Below are 11,748 nucleotides of genomic sequence, written 5' to 3'. Positions count from 1 at the left end.
CCGCCGATTATTATTTTGACGGTGGACTCTAGAAGGAACATGGGCGAGGAGGACGCCAGGCGGCTGCTGAGCGCGGAGCCGATACGGTCTCCTGAGCTGCTCTCACGACTCATGCCGCATAACACCGCAGCACGTCTTGCGGCAGCTCATGTGCCAAAGAAGCATTCGCCGGAGAAGGCCGCGTCACGATCGCCCACTAATCAGCCCGCCTCACGATCGCCCATTGAGAAGTCCGCGTCACGATCGCCCATTGAGAAGGTCGTGCCACGATCGCCCACTAATCAGTCAGCCTCACGATCGCCCATTGAGAAGTCCGCGTCACGATCGCCCATCGAGAAGACCGTGCCACGATCGCCCACTATTCAGCCCGCCTCACGATCGCCCATTGAGAAGACCGTGTCGCGATCGCCCATCGAGAAGACCGTGTCGCGGTCGCCCGTTGCGAAGGAGCTGCCATCGGAGCAAACGGCAAAGACAACAGCGCTAACGAAAGCAACCACGGCAAAGGAGTCTACACCGCAGGAAGCCAAGCAGCCCCGCGTGCCAATTCCGACAAGAAATTCTTTTCTGGGAGTGGATCCTGCGGCTCCGGTTGTTCCTGTTGTTATTGCCGACAAGCCGAAGACGGGGGAAAGCCCGGGGGTCCAGCGTCAGTCTGCTGCAGCCGCCACGCGACCATCACTGGGCAAATCTACTGAGATGTTGGAGGTACTAGTTTCCACCGGGGCGGGGGCAAAAAGGTCATCCTCGCCTCGCGACAGAAAAGCAGCTAGTTTTCCCCCGAGTCAACAAAGGAGAATCAAGAGCACCAACGGGTCCTCAAAGGTCACCGTTGTCTTTTCAGGAGAGCCAAAAACGAAGACGCAGTCGCAACCGGAGAGGCGTATTGGAGGTTTAGGCCACGGTCCGCTTGCTGTGACCGGGCAGGCGGCTACAGCCAATATGCGACGCCGGGCAAGTGCAGCGGCCACCCGCGTTACGACTTGGCGCCGTGACGAGCCCGCCCCTACGCTGGAGAAGGATGTGCTCCGTGGTACAAAGAGCAGGTCACCGCTGCACAGCTCGGAGGCGGGATCTACTGCGTCAAAGCCGCCCGCTTTGCAGCAACTTTCATGGAGACGGAAGAGCCTTTCCGTACTGACGCTGGCGGCTTCCCGCGAGCGTGATCCCTACTGTCCGTTGAACACTGATCGTCGGGTCCCGAATAAAGTCAGGGCTGTCAGACGCGGTCCCATTGGAGAACTTGAGTCGCCCAAGCAACTCGTTCCATTTTGTACGGAGTGTGGAAAACGACACCTTAGCGAGAAGGTCAAGTTCTGCGCCTTCTGCGGTCATAAGCGTGAATGTGTGCGCTGAGCTTGTTGGCATGGCTGTGGGGCGGGGCGGGTACGAGGAAAGAGTGTCTTGGTGGGTGTAGTAGTAAAAGAGCAATACATGCACACATACGTACACATTGTATATATACACATATACATCTACCACTGGCGCGTTTACCGCGGGTGGGTGAGAGTGTGGCTTGCCGCACCCCCCCGTCCCGTTCACGCCGTGGGTGGGCCCCAAGTTTCTGCTCTTCCGTGCATGCACACATGTAAAATATAGTTTGCCCGCCTTCCTTCCCCGCATCGGGTGCGAGGCCCAAGTTGCGGGTGCAGGGCGCCTGCCGTTAAGGATGACGAGGGAGGCGGTGGCGGAGTGTGCCGGGGATGCCCCGGCGGCGGAAGCGACGTGAAAGAGGGGGAGGTGGGGGGGGGGAAAGAAAACTCAGCGAGTGGCGGAAGCACCGCTCTGGATGGAAATTGAGATTCACCACTTCTCCTTCTCCCTCCTCATCCTCCTTTTTTTTGTTTTCCATCCCAGGAAGACAAAACGAAAGTGAAAAAAAAAACAAAAAAACACACAAATAAATGAAAATGCATGCAAAAAACAAACGCGACAACAGCGAGACGCGCACGCAAGTGCGGAGGAGGAGGAGGAGCAGCAGCTTGCGGGAGGAGAAGGGGCCTAGAAATGGCTGCTGTGATGCGAGGAAGCGGAATAAAGAAAATAAAAGAAAAGAAAATAAAAGAAAAAAGAATTAGCGGCAAGCGGCTTTCTCCCGTGAAGTGCTAAATGTGTTTGCAAACCATGCAGTTATATATATCTCATTTTGCTTTCTTTCTTTCTTTCGTTCTCCCGACCAGACGCACACTCGTCTTTGTGGTCGCTTTCTTGTCTCCCCATCCGAAAAAAAAAACAGAGGCCAACAGGCAGCGCTGACACAACGTCGCCCGCCCCGTTAGCCCCCCCGCCGCCACTGCTCTCTGGGCGGTGATGTTCCTTCCTTTTGCGTCTTCTTCTTTTCCCCCCCCTGCAGTGAAGAGAAGAGGGAGGCAGACGAAAGGGCCCCGGCAAGATTGTGGGCACATCGCACTGCGCCGTGGTGGCTGAGGAGACCGCCGTTGCGTATGCCAGCGGCGGGGACAAGAAAAGAAGGCAACACACGCACACGCAAAGGCGACGTGTAGCAGGGCAAAAGAAGCAAAACAAAGAGAAAAAAGGCGTCCACTGGACAGGCGGCGGAGGGAGCGGGCGTTGGGTGGGGGTGCAGGTGCGTCTGCCGCATTGCGTTCCCGGCGTTGGACGGCGTTTTGTTAGTTTTACTCTGCCCGCTGACTGGGCAACGCAACCCACGAAACCTCCCCCCCATTAAAAAGAAAACGAAAATAAAAAAAAAGGCGGACAACACACGCGCTGCAAAGAGGGGGAAAACTTCGCGTGGAAGTTGCACAGAGCAGGGGGTTTAGTGCCTGCCCTTCGCGTCGGGTGGGAAAAGCGGCGCAGCTGACGACGGCGATGCGGCGTGCACGCCCACTGAAGTTTTCTACTCGCCTCCGCGGCAGAGTTGTCTGGTGGCACCCGTTTGAGCGGCGCGGCGTCATTCGTTGCGAGGCGGACGGCAAGGAGTACAACATCCCAAGTACGCGCGCGTTTGAGACTATTTTGCCCACGCGACTGCGCCACTTGGAGGGCGCGACGGTCGAGTTTGAGGCCATCCGCGGCGCGCAAGACGTGGACCGCGTCATCACGCGCAGTCGCCTGGAGCCCATCACGACGACAAGTTACGCGCGACCGAGTCCGGTCGACTTTCTCGCCGGCTTTCGCCAGGAGCCGTGCCGTGAGGCGACGCCAGAGACAGCCGCAGCGCCAAGCGCCTCCGCCTCGCCTTCCTCATCGCCAGCCCCCTCTCCGCAGCTCTTCGCGGGAAAGATCACCGTCGACTTGAGCACAGTGACGCCACGGAAGGGCAATGACGATGGCGAGGGTGCGGAGGACGCACGCATCGGGACAGCAGAGGAAGAAGTGAGTGTGCGACCCCCACTGGGCGTAAAGGACCTTCGTAATCCCGTGGTGCTGGACGTGGACACAAGGGAACTGCTGCGCCTGCGGCACCAACTCGGCGACGACGCAAAAGCCCGCGAGGCACTGCAGCAACGGCGAACTGAGGCGGAGGCTGCGAAGGTGAAACAGCGGAAGGTACTGGCGACCCACCAGGCGGGTGTCGTGCTGGCGTGGTCCTCGCTGCATCGTAGTGGAGTGGTGCTGGCGAATGCCACGAAGCTCCCCGAGGGTGCCAAGGACGAGCGCGCGGAGGACATGTGCATCATTCGCAATGTCGATGCCTTTGACACAGCGCTTCCCACCGAGCTAAACTTGGTCGGTCGTGCCGTCAGCTTTGCAAAGGTGGTCTACGCCTCGCATCCCGTGAAGGTGTTTGCAGAAAACATCATTGTGAGTGGGAAGTTGCACTTTGATGCGTCGCAGGCCGCCGCGACGGAGACGCGAGCGAAGGAGGCAGCCGCCGCGGAGCACGCAAAACGTGCCAAGCAACTTGGCACCCTCTTTGAAGAGATTGACTACGATCATGAGCCGCTCCCCACCGCTCCCCTCTACGGTGTGGTGACCCGATGGAGTGGTGGGCAGGGCATAGTTGAGACGGGCAACAGGCGACTGTATTATATTCAGTCCGCGGCCGACTTTAAACAACTTATCGACCAAACCAGTAACACCATCCGAGGGGCTGTGGTGCGCTTTACCGTCGACAGAGAAACTCGTCGCAACGCACGGGCGGTGGACATTCTTTCCCTCGCCACCCGGGACCCCACCACCGTGGTGCCGATGCTGGAAAGACGAACGGGAGCCAATGCGACGCCGAGTGTTGCTGCACAAACTCCTGTCGTTGATGAAGCTGCTGCTGCTGCTGGTGGTGGCGGTGGTGGCAGTACTAGTAAACTCAGCGCGGCGGTGGGGGCGGCGGAGGAGCTTCCCGCCGATGCCGCCTGGGTGCAAGGAACACTGATTGCGTGGTCGCCGTTGGAGGACCAAGGCGTGATTGAGGGTGACGACGGCAACCGCTACCTTCTCCGCGACGGCGAGGAGGACGTGCGGGACTACAAGACGTGCAAGTCCCTCCTGAAGAAGGGCCGCCGTGTGAAGTTTCTCCCCTTTGGTGGCACGGGCCGCTTGGCGTGCCACGTCGTGCCCCTGGACGCCGAGGCAGACGCGGCGGCTCTTGCGGAGGCGGCGTTGCAGCCCAGCGAGCCGCGCGTGAGCGAGGGGCACGCGGAGGAGGCCATCGCCTCCCCCATGAGTACCGCGTACTGGATCAGTCGGATGGACCGCGCAGGGTACGACACCACAGAGGTGAAGCAGATGCAAGGCAAGGCAATCACCTTCGACGACGACGACGACGAGGACGACAAGCTGCTTGACACGGAGGACCTCTTCAAGAAGGATCACTGGTTCAATGACCCGCGGAAAAACATGCGCCTGCCGAACAGTGACATGACGGCTGGCAACCTCGCCCTCATCGGCCCGGCATCGATGATGAACATCGCGATGAAGGCCCACAACCCCCAGAAGCTGGAGAAGGTGAAGAACAAGTACTATAACCGACTCAGCGAGCCCATGAAGGAGTTTGCGTGGAAGCAGGCGAAGGAACTTGCCCCAAAGTATGAGAAACGTATCAAGGAGGCCCGTGAAAAGGGAGTTGAGCCCCGTTTTTCCTTTTATTGAGTTGAGTGCAAGAAAAAAAACATCAACAGCAACAACAACGAAAAAAAAAAGCAAACACAAAGTCAAAGAGTTGGGAAATGTAAAGTGCCGGTGAATTTCCCTTTTGCCCACTTCCTATTCCTCGCAATTCCTGTAATTCAATGAATTAATTCTTCGTCTTTCTGTCCTTCCATATATAAATATGCATGTATATATACACATGCAATGCACGTATTCACTTTCTTTCTCCCACTCTCTTGCTTCGGGCCACGGAGTAGTGGCTTCACCGTTGCTGTACGACTGACATGGTGTCCAAGACTAGGCGGCAGCGGCAACGGCGGAAGGCGGTGCTTGAGGCGAACGATGGGGTTCTACCCCCGGTGGTGCCGGCGGTGCCCAAGTCAGTGCATCTCAAGAACACCCGGCCCAAGATGAAGAGCAAAATGAAGATACGCCTCGGCCACGAAAGTCTCGTGGACATTTACGAGGGATTCGAGGATCGCAAAGGTGTTTTGTGGCACTGCCCAAAGTGCCAGAAGGAGTGCCGTGTGGTTGGCTTCTGCGTAGACTGTGCCACAGGCATCAAGTCAAAGACGCACACAGGGGTGCTAATGGCCCGTAACAGGACTGGAAAGAAGGCGGCAGTGAAGTTGGCGGTGAAGAAAACAAAGAAGCTGAAGCTTAAGAAAAAGAAGTGAATTACGTGCGTCTTTGTCCACTGAAGCGTAACCGCAGCGATTAATGGGTTTTTTGCCTGAGTGTGTCTATGTGTGCGTGGTGGCGGAAACGTCTCTTCCACGTCTCTTTATTTGTGTGGTGTTTGACACAAGGCATGCCTGCACTTGAGTGGGCTGCATCCCTGAGACATTGTACGACGAGGCCGCTGTAGATGTATTCATTTCATTTCTTTTTCTTTCTTTGTTGTTTTGCTTGGCAATTGTAAGCACCAGAGCGCCGTCGTCATCCTCGCGGCCGTCCCTGGCTGGAGGGACCGCAAGGGCAGCCGCTGCGTGGCGGTCATGGAGGGGATTTGGAAATCGCTGGTTGATGCCCATTTAGAGCTTTTGAACGCGACAGGGTGGGGCGCGCTGTTGGACGTGCTCAACGCTTCATGGAGCGAGGGCGGAGGCGGCGTGCTGCGCCTCATCTATCAACCGGTCAGCGAGTTCGTGGCGGCGGTGAACTGGTCCGAGCCCTTCTTCGCCTATCTCGCGCTGTTTCACCTGGCCGTCATTGTCCTGGTGCTGATGCTCACCTGGCGTGCGTCGGCGGAGCGCATATTTGTGGTGGATGTTCTTGTGCTTCTACTCGGCTGGTGCTCGTCACACCTCAACGAATTTGGCCGATCGCATGCTTCGGAGATCTTTCTGGAAAAAGGGGTGAACTACTTTGACCGCGAGGGGCTGTTTATTAGTGTCGTGTACTGGTGCCCGCTCTTCCTCCTCGCTCTGCTGCTGCAGGGACGTCTCCTCCTGCAGATGTTGAAGTTGATGATTGCGACGAAGCGGAAACAGCTGCGGAAAGAAATGAAGGAAAAGGCCGCCGCCGCCGCACGGGGAGGAGGAGCGACTACTCCTACTGCTGCTGCGGGAAGGAAATCTGTTAAAGCCACGAAGAAGAACTGACGCTTCTGTGTTTTGTGTGCGTGGAGTAATTGTTGTTGTCGTTGAGTTGTGCTGCTGTGTTTTTAGCGTCTTGCATACACGTACCGACGTGCATGTAAATGTGCCTGCCTGTCTACTCGTGTGTGGATGTGCCGGTGCGTTTCTCTTGGTGTATGCACGGCCCCGCTAAGGCCCGTAATCTCTCCCTTTCTTTTTTCTTTTTCTCTCTTTTCTGCGCGGCGGGGCTTTTCGACGTCGGCAGAGGCCTCGGGTAGCCATCGACTGATGGGATGAGCTCCTGGGTGTCCGCGGAACACTTCCTGCAGAGCAAATCGGCCTCGTATGTCCGACGCGGCCTTCTTCTCTTCATCTTCTACGGCGTTGCTAGCGACTACTACCTGATGCACTACTACCAGGCCTTCGACCCGGCCGAGGGGCGACGGTACGTGATCGACTGGAGCCCCATCGGGCGTCCACGGTGCCAGGTGCATGTGGTGCCGAGCAACCACTACCCGAACTACACGCCGTGGACGCCGAGGAACGGCGACGTCGTGCTCGCGCGCAGCGTGCCGAATGAACCAAACTGGCTGCAGCTCATTAGTGGACGCTTCATAGAGCAGCAAACCTGCGGGGTGCGTCTCGCGATTCCGCTTGAAGAGGTGCAGGAGCAGGAAAGACAGCGGCAAAAAGATGAGGCGGAGCTAAAAAATATATATAGCGACAGGAACAGTGCTGCGTGGTGTCAACTCTCCCGCGTTTCCCTCTCTCCCTCGCGGACTGCCTCCCCCCCCCCCACCCACCCACATTCTCGGCCCCTTTTGGGCAATTTCCAGCTGGGGAGGTGTAGCTCTTTTGTTATTATTATTTTTGGAAGTGGGGGTGGGGCATTATTGCGACGAGTGCCCCGCTGCCCCCTGCGCATCCTGCACGTACGCTCTCCGCTCACCCCGCTTCTTTCCCCCCCCCTTTCTCCTTGTCGTCGTGCTGTTGCATTACCTCGTCCCTGAAGCGAAGGAAGCTACGGGGAGAGAGAGGCCCCCGACTGCTTGTTTGCCTCCCCGCCGTCGTGGGCGACGAGCAAAGAGGTGGGAAGTGCGGGGTAGCAGCGGGATACCGTTCAAACTAAAAAAAAAAAGGTTCCTCCATGTCACTTCGGCGCTGTGCGTTCCGTCTCTGCCCTGCCTCCAGCGCCGCGGCGCCTGGGATGTCGCTCGCGCAGCCGGAGCGTGTGCCCAACGTCCTTTTCATGGAGCGGCGGGAGAAGATCCTTGCGGACCTTCGCGAGAACAGAAACGACAAGAGCCACGCGGGTCGGGTGGACCCGCTGGTGGCACCGTTGGTCCACCTTATCAACGATAAGTTTCGCTGCTACGTGACATCGAGCTCGTGCTCTGGGCGGGTCTCACTGTTTCACAGGGGACAGGTTTCGGCCGCTGTGGAGGGGCAGCGGGCCGAGCGTAAGCGCGGTGCCTTTGGTCAGGGCGCACTGTTTCAGACACATGACGCATTTTCTGACGTGGAGAGAGCAGTGGAGCAGCTGTTGGTGCCTGCTTTGGAGGGTTTCTCTGTCTGGCGCACGAAGCAGCATGAGGATGACCCGCTGATATATGAGACGGAACTATTACAACTCAAATTTGAGCCGATGATTGTGCATGTTTTGTGCGAGACCATGGACGACGCGGCGAGGCTGCTGCAGTGTGCGACCGAGAGTGGCCAAATGGAGAGCGGCGTGCTTTCGTGCTCGCGTGGAACTTCCGATGCTCGGAAGATTACTTGCTGCATCACGTCACCGTTGTGCGTGGACATTCCCTTGTTTGCCCAGGGCCGCTGGCTGCTGGGCCACGCACGCTTTTCTAGCCCGGAGTGGAAATTCCTGCTCACGAATACGCTTATTCACATAAACACACTATTTTCTGCAAACGAGGCGCGGCGTTCTCGATTTGCGGGCGAAGTGCAGAGGCGGCTTTTGTGTTGAGCACTAAATGCATGCAGTTTTCCCTTTTTTTTTGTTGCCGTGCCGTTGAGTCGTCTTGTCGCGCCCCAGGCGTCTCTGCGTGTGCGCGTGGTGCGCGTCTGAGGAGGAGCTGGACGTTGACGGCGTGCGTGAGAAGCCCAACGTGGCGCTGCTCTTTGGCGCGGTATTTGCCACTGCCCTGTTTGTTTTTTCCTCCGCGTTTCCCTTTTCTACCGCTGTCGTCGTTGTTATTCCCGCGCCTGCTGTTGCTTCGGGCCTCCGTTTTTTCTTTCCTTTTTTTTCCCCCATTTCTGCCCGGTAGCGGCGATGGAACTTCTTTCGTGGAAGCGGTACGACGACAAGTACGGGCTCTCGCAGGTCCTCACGGAGGCGGCGCGCTCTTGCGTCGATGCCCACACGGCGCGGCCGGAGGAGTATTTTGCCGCGTACTTCACAGAAAAGTGCTCCGGCGACGAGATTCGCGACATCGCCACGCACGCCGTGTATCTCCCCAGCGGCTCACTTGTGCTGCGGCTGACGCTGCGGCTCCTGAACGGGATGGGGGCGGAGTCCGCGGCGTTTGTGCGGCCCTCGCCGCTCGAGGATGACACCGGCGCGGACGAGACCGCCGACCCCACCACCTACACCGCAGAGTCGCTTCAAAAAAATTACTTCCCCCGTCTGCTTCAGTGCGGGGCATGCGACCAGGAGGGGTTTGACGCGACGCTGCGTCAAATTTGCGCCTCCGCGGAGGCGATGGATCTTGGGGTGAGTGTAATGTACGGCCTGAGTACCCTGGCGGCCTCTGCGGCCGCCCGCTGCTCCTCCCTGTCACTCTTCGCGTACTTGCGCCGCCACTTCGGCGCCTCGGAGGAGACTGAGAAGTTTGCCATGCCCCAGCTGTGCGTCAATTTTTTTGGTCCCGAAAACCCCTCGACGGCGCGGCTCGCGCTGAAGGATGTTCTTCTCATCCCAGCCATGCCGGAGGGCTCCATGCGGTCGGACGTTGTCCAAAAGATTTTTGCCGTCTTTCACCACTTCTGCCGAGCACACAACACCATGATGCGCTCTGACGGTTCTCTCGAATTCGACGACTTTGACAACTTGACGGACGTCGTGAGCCTGGCCGAGGAAGCCGTGCGTGCGGTGGGGCTCACGCCCGTGAATGATATATGCATCGGACTACGTTTTGCCGCCGCCGTTGTTTCCTCCTCGTCGTCGGGGCCCGCCGCGTCGAACGCGGCCGCATGGAAAGACAACAAGGCCGCGCCAGATGTGATGTACGCACTCTTCCCAGGCGACGTGGACGTGTCCGGGGCACAGGTCTCCGAGTACGTGCGGGAACAGTTGCAAGGCCGCACGGACTTTGTGGTTTACGTGGAGGACACGCACTGCGACAAGGATGCCGCCGGCTTGCGTCGCCTGCAGGCGTCCCTGGGCGAATCCCTGACCGTCTCTGGCCGTGACCTCTACGGGCGAAGCCAGTACAAGGCGCTGGAGGACGGGCTTCGTGGTCTGTGGACGTCAAACTTTGTTTTGGACCCGGGCGTTGTAGGGACTTTGTCCGACGTCGGTGAGGTTGTGCGCCGCGTGAAGGCGTGTGACGGGCGTCGCGTGAGTTTCGCGACGCAGGAGCTAGCGGGAAACGCGGCCATGATGGCACACCTATCGGTTGCCATGGATGCCCGCTTCCTGTGCATGGGCGGGCTCCTGAGCACCCCGCAGTGCGAGGTGCTGTCGCACCTCATGTCTGTTCAGTCTGAGTTGCTGCACTCAACCGCCCTCCGCCGCGAGGCGCCGAGGCTCGCCTGCATGGAGCTGCCAAATCCCCCCAACGACGTGGTGCCGGAGATTAAGCGCCGGATGGACAAGAAGAAGCGAAAGAAGTGAACCCGCGCCTTCCATTTTGCCTCTTTACGCTCACGGACTAGGCGCAGCGAGGGGATGTACATAGCCCGGGGCGGGACGACTAGAGGCTACGTGCTGCCGCAGTTTGTTTTAACTACGTTTTTTGCCGTTGCTGTGGGCTCTTCTCTGTGTGCCGGATCCCGGCGCCCCTCCCCCCGCTGCACGCCTTCTTCCTTGCTCCTTCTCCTTCCCTCTTCTTTGGGGGGTTGCCGCTTGCCCTTTCGTGGGGCGTGGGTAGGTTGACCTTGTTTTTGTTTTCGTTTTCTTTTGCGCGAGGCGTCCTGCCAAGTTCCGGCCGTAACTTTGCCCATCCACCACCACCAACAGGCTAACCGACAACAGCAGCAACATGTTTCGACGCACGCTGGCGGCGCTGCGTGTCAGCCCCTACTCCCTCTTCCTCAAGGAACTGTCGAAGAAGAAGGAGCTGTCGGGGCTGCCGCTGAAGGACGCGTCGACTATCGCTGCCCGCATGTACCACGCCCTCCCGCCCCAGAAGATGAAGGCGCTGAAGGCGCGTGCCGCGAGGAAGAGTTACCCCGCACTCGATTCCTTCAACCGCCTCCAACGGCAGCAGGCGTTTCGCTTCACGCACCTCAGCAATTTGCAGCGCCAGCGCATCATTGGGAGGATGTGGAGAGAACTGAAGAAAAAAGAAGTGCTGGCGAAGATGGGAACGCGAAAGGCCCTCAAGGCGGTTACAAGGGCAACCAAGCGAAAGGAGGCGGCCGTGGCAGCGGCTGCAAAGAAGAAGGCGAAGGCGCTGCTGAAGCGCAGGGCGGCTCTGAAGCGCAAGGCGGCTCTGAAGCGCAAGGCGGCTCTGAAGCGCAAGGCGGCTCTGAAGCGCAAGACGGCTCTGAAGCGCAAGGCGGCCCTGAAGCGCAAGGCGGCTCTGAAGCGCAAGGCGGCCCTGAAGCGCAAGGCGGCTCTGAAGCCCAAGGCGGCTCTGAGGCGCAAGAGCACACTGAGGCGCAAGAGCACACTGAGGCGCAAGGCGGCAGAACAGGCCACAGTGGCATAGATGAGGCTCCGCCGATGAATAGAAACACACAAGAAAGCAAACACTGCAAGAAAATGAGATGTTTCGAATAGAACAAGTGGAGTCGTCTTTTTTCTCCTTGGATGTGGGGCTTGGTGTCATCCTCCCCATGTCTACCTGTACCTTTTCTTCCCTTTCCGTTCTTCGTTTTCTTTTTGTTTTCTTTTCCTTTCGTGTTTTTGGTTCGTTGCTCCGTTCCACCCACCCGCTTG

The 11,748-nt window shown here is 58.4% G+C and overlaps 9 protein-coding genes across 9 annotated transcripts in view, besides 7 other annotated features; all 9 read left to right on the top strand.

Moving 5' to 3' along the window:
• Positions 1 to 32, top strand: part of Tco025E_00193 (uncharacterized protein) — a gene marked incomplete at both ends in the record, with an annotated part of 1,581 nt that extends 1,549 nt beyond the window's left edge. The window contains one exon of the mRNA XM_029367142.1: positions 1 to 32. This exon is cut by the window's left edge and continues 1,549 nt beyond it. Coding sequence (XP_029232749.1) covers positions 1 to 32 — 32 coding nt within the window.
• Positions 33 to 39: 7 nt separating this feature from the next.
• Tco025E_00192 (uncharacterized protein) lies at positions 40 to 1,356 on the top strand (the record flags this gene model as incomplete). The annotated part of the gene is made up of 1 exon (XM_029367141.1): positions 40 to 1,356. One exon carries the CDS (start codon positions 40 to 42, stop codon positions 1,354 to 1,356), a length of 1,317 nt encoding a protein of 438 aa, XP_029232748.1.
• Positions 1,357 to 1,875: 519 nt separating this feature from the next.
• Positions 1,876 to 1,929: a microsatellite.
• Positions 1,930 to 1,959: 30 nt separating this feature from the next.
• Positions 1,960 to 1,998: a microsatellite.
• Positions 1,999 to 2,033: 35 nt separating this feature from the next.
• Positions 2,034 to 2,075: a microsatellite.
• A 71-nt stretch (positions 2,076 to 2,146) lies between these two features.
• Positions 2,147 to 2,171: a microsatellite.
• Positions 2,172 to 2,552: 381 nt separating this feature from the next.
• Positions 2,553 to 2,592: a microsatellite.
• A 240-nt stretch (positions 2,593 to 2,832) lies between these two features.
• Positions 2,833 to 5,052, top strand: Tco025E_00191 (uncharacterized protein; the record flags this gene model as incomplete). The annotated part of the gene is made up of 1 exon (XM_029367140.1): positions 2,833 to 5,052. The coding sequence occupies one exon, from the start codon at positions 2,833 to 2,835 to the stop codon at positions 5,050 to 5,052; it is 2,220 nt and encodes a 739-aa protein (XP_029232747.1).
• An 8-nt stretch (positions 5,053 to 5,060) lies between these two features.
• Positions 5,061 to 5,112: a microsatellite.
• Positions 5,113 to 5,336: 224 nt separating this feature from the next.
• Positions 5,337 to 5,729, top strand: Tco025E_00190 (uncharacterized protein; the record flags this gene model as incomplete). Its single annotated transcript, XM_029367139.1, has 1 exon — positions 5,337 to 5,729. One exon carries the CDS (start codon positions 5,337 to 5,339, stop codon positions 5,727 to 5,729), a length of 393 nt encoding a protein of 130 aa, XP_029232746.1.
• Positions 5,730 to 6,050: 321 nt separating this feature from the next.
• On the top strand, positions 6,051 to 6,656 carry Tco025E_00189 (uncharacterized protein; the record flags this gene model as incomplete). The annotated part of the gene is made up of 1 exon (XM_029367138.1): positions 6,051 to 6,656. The coding sequence occupies one exon, from the start codon at positions 6,051 to 6,053 to the stop codon at positions 6,654 to 6,656; it is 606 nt and encodes a 201-aa protein (XP_029232745.1).
• Positions 6,657 to 6,925: 269 nt separating this feature from the next.
• Tco025E_00188 (uncharacterized protein) lies at positions 6,926 to 7,642 on the top strand (the record flags this gene model as incomplete). Its single annotated transcript, XM_029367137.1, has 1 exon — positions 6,926 to 7,642. One exon carries the CDS (start codon positions 6,926 to 6,928, stop codon positions 7,640 to 7,642), a length of 717 nt encoding a protein of 238 aa, XP_029232744.1.
• A 137-nt stretch (positions 7,643 to 7,779) lies between these two features.
• Positions 7,780 to 8,610, top strand: Tco025E_00187 (tRNA wybutosine-synthesizing protein 3; the record flags this gene model as incomplete). The annotated part of the gene is made up of 1 exon (XM_029367136.1): positions 7,780 to 8,610. The coding sequence occupies one exon, from the start codon at positions 7,780 to 7,782 to the stop codon at positions 8,608 to 8,610; it is 831 nt and encodes a 276-aa protein (XP_029232743.1).
• A 306-nt stretch (positions 8,611 to 8,916) lies between these two features.
• Positions 8,917 to 10,479, top strand: Tco025E_00186 (putative enolase; the record flags this gene model as incomplete). Its single annotated transcript, XM_029367135.1, has 1 exon — positions 8,917 to 10,479. The coding sequence occupies one exon, from the start codon at positions 8,917 to 8,919 to the stop codon at positions 10,477 to 10,479; it is 1,563 nt and encodes a 520-aa protein (XP_029232742.1).
• A 367-nt stretch (positions 10,480 to 10,846) lies between these two features.
• Positions 10,847 to 11,518, top strand: Tco025E_00185 (kinetoplast DNA-associated protein; the record flags this gene model as incomplete). Its single annotated transcript, XM_029367134.1, has 1 exon — positions 10,847 to 11,518. The coding sequence occupies one exon, from the start codon at positions 10,847 to 10,849 to the stop codon at positions 11,516 to 11,518; it is 672 nt and encodes a 223-aa protein (XP_029232741.1).
• A 141-nt stretch (positions 11,519 to 11,659) lies between these two features.
• Positions 11,660 to 11,717: a sequence feature (A-rich).
• Between the last annotated feature and the right edge of the window lie 31 nt (positions 11,718 to 11,748).

Source organism: Trypanosoma conorhini, assembly GCF_003719485.1.
Source record: "Trypanosoma conorhini strain 025E chromosome Unknown Tco_14.4_contig_00003, whole genome shotgun sequence".
Taxonomy (NCBI): Eukaryota; Euglenozoa; class Kinetoplastea; order Trypanosomatida; family Trypanosomatidae; genus Trypanosoma; species Trypanosoma conorhini.
This window is presented reverse-complemented; position numbering and strand designations above follow the sequence as displayed.